Source organism: Corvus brachyrhynchos, unplaced genomic scaffold (assembly GCF_000691975.1).
Source record: "Corvus brachyrhynchos isolate BGI_N302 unplaced genomic scaffold, ASM69197v1 scaffold340, whole genome shotgun sequence".
Lineage (NCBI taxonomy): Eukaryota > Metazoa > Chordata > Aves > Passeriformes > Corvidae > Corvus > Corvus brachyrhynchos.
Genome location: NW_008235987.1, coordinates 1,284,471 through 1,288,683, shown reverse-complemented (window position 1 = coordinate 1,288,683; position 4,213 = coordinate 1,284,471). Strand labels below are relative to the sequence as shown.

The following is a 4,213-nucleotide window of genomic DNA, read 5'->3' as shown; positions in this document are numbered from 1 at the left end:
ACCCCCGCCCCCGCCTCGAGAAAAGCCGCTGTCGCTCACTGTGGGGTGCAGGATGGTCAGCCGGCGGCTGTAGTCACTGATCCCGCTGGACACGGGCGTCCCGTCCTTCTTCCAGATGATGTGCAGCTTGATCAGCGGCCTGGGGGGCCAGGGGTGTCTCAAGAGCCAGCTCCGGCTTCTCTGGAGGATCCCACCTCCCTCCATCCCGCAGGACTCAGGTGGGAAGGGACCTCCCTCCATCCCGCAGGATCCAGGAATGTGGTGGGAAGAGATCTGAGGGCACCCACCCCCGAGGCTGGGCGATGCCAACAGGGGGATCCCCCATCCCCATCCCAATCCCCACCCCACGGCTCACCTGGCGTTGGCCACGCACTCCATGGTCACCTCCGAGGTGCCGGCCACCACGCTGGTGTTCCTGGGTGGGACGATGATGGTGGGTGCGATGGGATCAGCTGGGCCACCCACGTCTGGGGAGAAGGAGGCCAGAGGGACAGCCATGAGCAACCCTTGCCCCCCCTGGGGCGTCCCCAGAGAGGGCACCCACACCCCCGTCTGCTCAGCTTGGAGGAGACAAAGGTGACAGGGACCTGATGCCATCCTGGTGGCATCACGGTGCCTTCCCAGGTGTCCCTAAGCCGTGTCCTCCCGTGGGAGCCCTGGCACCCCTGGGCAGGCCACCAGGCTGGTGGCAGCAGGGAGGAGGGAGCAGGGAGTCCATAAAGCAAAATGATGGCAACAATAAAAAACCCTCATGTAAGCGCTGTAAAAACGCGATCAGCTCGAAAGCTGCTGATAGAGCTGAATCCATAAACAGGGGCTCCGGGATGTTTATGGCGCTCCAGGACGCCAAGGGATGGGAAAACAGATTAATGGGGATGGGAGACAGGCAGAGCCCGCCACAGACAGGGATAACCTATCTTAACCCTGCGGAGCAGCAGAAGGGGAGATGGGGGAGAGTGTGACAGGACTGATGCCCCTTCAGGGCACGTCCCATGGGATGGGCTGTCACCACCCAAATGGGCTGGGGGACCCTTGGAAGTCCTGGAGGGCCCAGAGGAACTGGAGTGATGAGGTTGCAGGGCTGGCCCCCAGGCAGGGGCAGCTCCAGAGCACCGGGAGCTGACAGGGGGACATGGGCAGGGGTGGGGGAGGGTGTCCATGGGGTGACACTGCAGCCCCCATTCCGCAGCCCATCCCCGGGGCACGGCCGGATGCAGCTGGAGCAGGAGGTCTGCCTGTGACACTCCAGCGCCGGCAGCACATCCCTGAGCGCCTAAATAAATTCTGAGGCAGCTGAACTGTTAAGTCAGCAGAAGCCGGAGCCTCCGAAGAGATTTACTGCAAATTAAATTGGGGGGGGCGAAGCTGGGGATGGGTCTTGTTGTCCCCGTTCTTGTCATTGACCGCCTGCACGTAGTAACGCCCCGCGTCCGGGGCCACCGTGGACCGGATGACCAGGGGGTTCTCCAGGGTGATGGCTCTGGGGCAGGAGAGGGGGGTGGGAGTGAAGCCAAAGGGGACATCGAGCTGGGACCCTCATTCCCCACCCAGCACCCCCCCCTGCCCCAAGCACAGACCCCGGGATGGGGGGACCAAGCCCCACACCCCTCTCTCCAAGCAGAGCCCATGGGACCGTGCAGATTCCTAGGATTTCTTTTTTTTTTTTTTTTTTTTTTTTTTTTTTCCCATTTTTTATTTAATGGAACAATCTAATCTGCTGGAAACATAAAATGCTGTGGGGAATATATTTTTTTACCATTAAATATGAGATAAAGGAGTTTTATCTCCTCAATCCCGCTCTGCAAATCGAAAGGAGACCAGTTCAATTCCTGCATAATGGGGGTTACAAATTCAATTCCTGCAGGCTGAGGCTGCCGGGGCTCCGGCAGCACCGGGATCTGCCACAGCTCCGTGGGGACACCTGGCACACACGTGCGTGCCGTGCTTGGTTCTCTCCCACCCCCTCCCCCGCCTTCCTCCCCCTTGTTTTCATTTTTTGTTAAGAAATCCCTTCCTCTGGTGGCAAACAGAGCCGTTAGTCACCGAGTGTGTCCCCGGGTTTTAGCACAACGCGCTCGAGACGTTGGTTAAACATCCTCAGTGCAGGGACAACGGGAGATGCAGCCCCGGGCATGCTGGGGGGGTTCCAGGGGGATCCCAGGGGCATCCTGGGGCTGCTCACATGCGGCTGCTGGGGGAGATCTTCCGTCCATCGCGGAACCAGGTGACCTGCGGCTGCGGGAAGCTGGCGATGCGGGGCGCGCGGATGACGGCGGCCTCCCCGTGGGACACGCTCTGCTGCGTCTCGCTGTCCTCGAAGCTCCCCATGTCTGCAGAGCAGGGGAGAGAACCGTCACAGGGGCTGGGGAGAGGCTGGGAGTGCACCCAGGGAGCCAGCCCCGGCTCTGGATGGGCTCTGTGGGATGGGCTCCCCAGGGGATGATGGAGAGGGGCTGCTCCTGGTACCCTCCTCGGCTGGGGTGGCTTGGCTGGCTCAGGGATGTGGGGTGGCTCAGAGCCCACCAGCTGCTCCTGGTGATCCATCCCTCCAGCTCCTGGAGCCCCATCACCCGTGTCCTGGGTCAGGGACCCCTGTCCGAATGTCCCCCACCAGGGACAGGCTGCAGCCACTGTAGGAAGGGCTCAGTCCCGGGGCTCCCCGGCCCCTCTCCGTGTCCCATCCCATGTCCCAGTGCTGGGAGCATCCCAGCAGGAGACCCTGACTCCAGGGACAAGGTGGGGCACAGTTCCCTCCATCCCAGCCTGCGTTCCCAGGCTGGAAGCACACAGCAGTTGTGGGAGACTGAGGGAAGCGGGGGGCACGGAGGAGGGGGGTGGGACAGGGGATTTTATTGAGTTCCTTAATTGCTGTAATTAAAAACATGTAAAGAATCCTTTTTTAACGACTTTGCCATTATCATTAGTTGTTAGCACAGCTGTCTTATTAATTTCTCATTATCCTCCTGATTTGTCACTGCTCCTCAGGAGGTGTTTAAGGGCGTGGGATTGGGGGTATCCCGGAGGCAAGGGGTGACAGGGAGCGGCAGGTCCCTTAGGGGGACAGAACCACCATCCCAAGCCTCAGCACTCCCATCTCCTCCTTAAATCTCTGGACATCCCCGCCAGCGCCACCCCAGGGATGCTTCAGACGTCCCTCCCGGCATCGCCGCAGGGATGCTCCGATGTCCCTGCCAGAATCACCCCAGGGATGCTCCAAGCTCACACGTGCTGGCCACAAGTGGCTCCAACACCAGAGCAGCCCCCCAGTGCCGGGAGCTGGGTGTCCCCACGCACTCGCCACAGAGCAGGACAGTCACTTACAGGCCACCTGCACCTCGGTCTGGCGCTGCAGCAGGGCTCCCATGCGGTTGCGGACGATGCAGCGGTAGAAGCCGGCGTGGGTGCGGTCCAGCGAGGTGATCATGTACCTGTGGGAGGGGTATCAGCAGTGAGGGGACATTCGTGTCACTGTCACAGCCCCAAGGAGAGGCTGCAGGTCCTGCCCACCCCCCCGATTTCCTGCACCTGTGCCAGGAGCTCCTTTTCCCCGAGGAAGAAGGCGCATGCACTACATGGATGTGCATGGCCACGCAGGCATGGATGTGTGCTCAGGCTGGGGGGACACCCCCGTGTCCCTCACTGTCACACAGGGACTCGTGGCCACCCACACTGGAGGCGCTTTCACTGCTCTTCTCCTCTTACCGGTCTCCAGCACCATCAGCCGGTGAGGAGATAAAGGAAATCACTGCATCTCCACTCGCCCATCCCCCGAGCATCGCCCCGATCCCCAAGCCGGACCCTGCTGCCACCAGACCTCGCCGGGCAGTCCCCACCCCTGGAGCTCCTGTTTCATCCCCCTCACAACACGGGGGAGGCTCCGGGGGCTGGGCAGGCGCTGCAGCGTCGCCGTCCCCGACGGGGAGCGCTGCGAGATAAAACAGAGAGGGAATAAACAAAGCAAGCTGAGCCCTCCTTGCCCAAAATCTAATCTTGCGTTAAAACCCGCCGCGGGCTCTTTCGGCAGAGCTTTGTTTGCTCTTCTGAGAACTGAGGGTAAATTAAACTTTCATAAGACCTGAGGAGCGCGTTCCCCGTGCCGGGAGCGCAGCGGGGCCCCGCGCCCACCTCCCCGTGCGGGAGAAGGTGACAGGGGACACGGGGCTCGCCCCTGGCCCGGCGACACCGCGGAGATGGGGCGGGCACGGCGGGACTG

The 4,213-nt window shown here is 61.6% G+C and overlaps 1 protein-coding gene across 1 annotated transcript in view; it reads right to left on the bottom strand.

Annotated features, from left to right (window-relative positions):
• Positions 1-4,213, bottom strand: part of SDK2 (sidekick cell adhesion molecule 2) — a 54,858-nt gene that overhangs the window by 15,905 nt on the left and 34,740 nt on the right. The window contains exons 3-8 of the mRNA XM_017730777.1: positions 3,322-3,428; positions 2,183-2,330; positions 1,367-1,480; positions 894-913; positions 356-467; positions 3-139 (exon numbers count right to left, since the gene is read on the bottom strand). Of these exons, the coding sequence (XP_017586266.1) occupies positions 3-139; positions 356-467; positions 894-913; positions 1,367-1,480; positions 2,183-2,330; positions 3,322-3,428 (638 nt within the window). The remainder of the gene's footprint in view (positions 1-2; positions 140-355; positions 468-893; positions 914-1,366; positions 1,481-2,182; positions 2,331-3,321; positions 3,429-4,213) is intronic.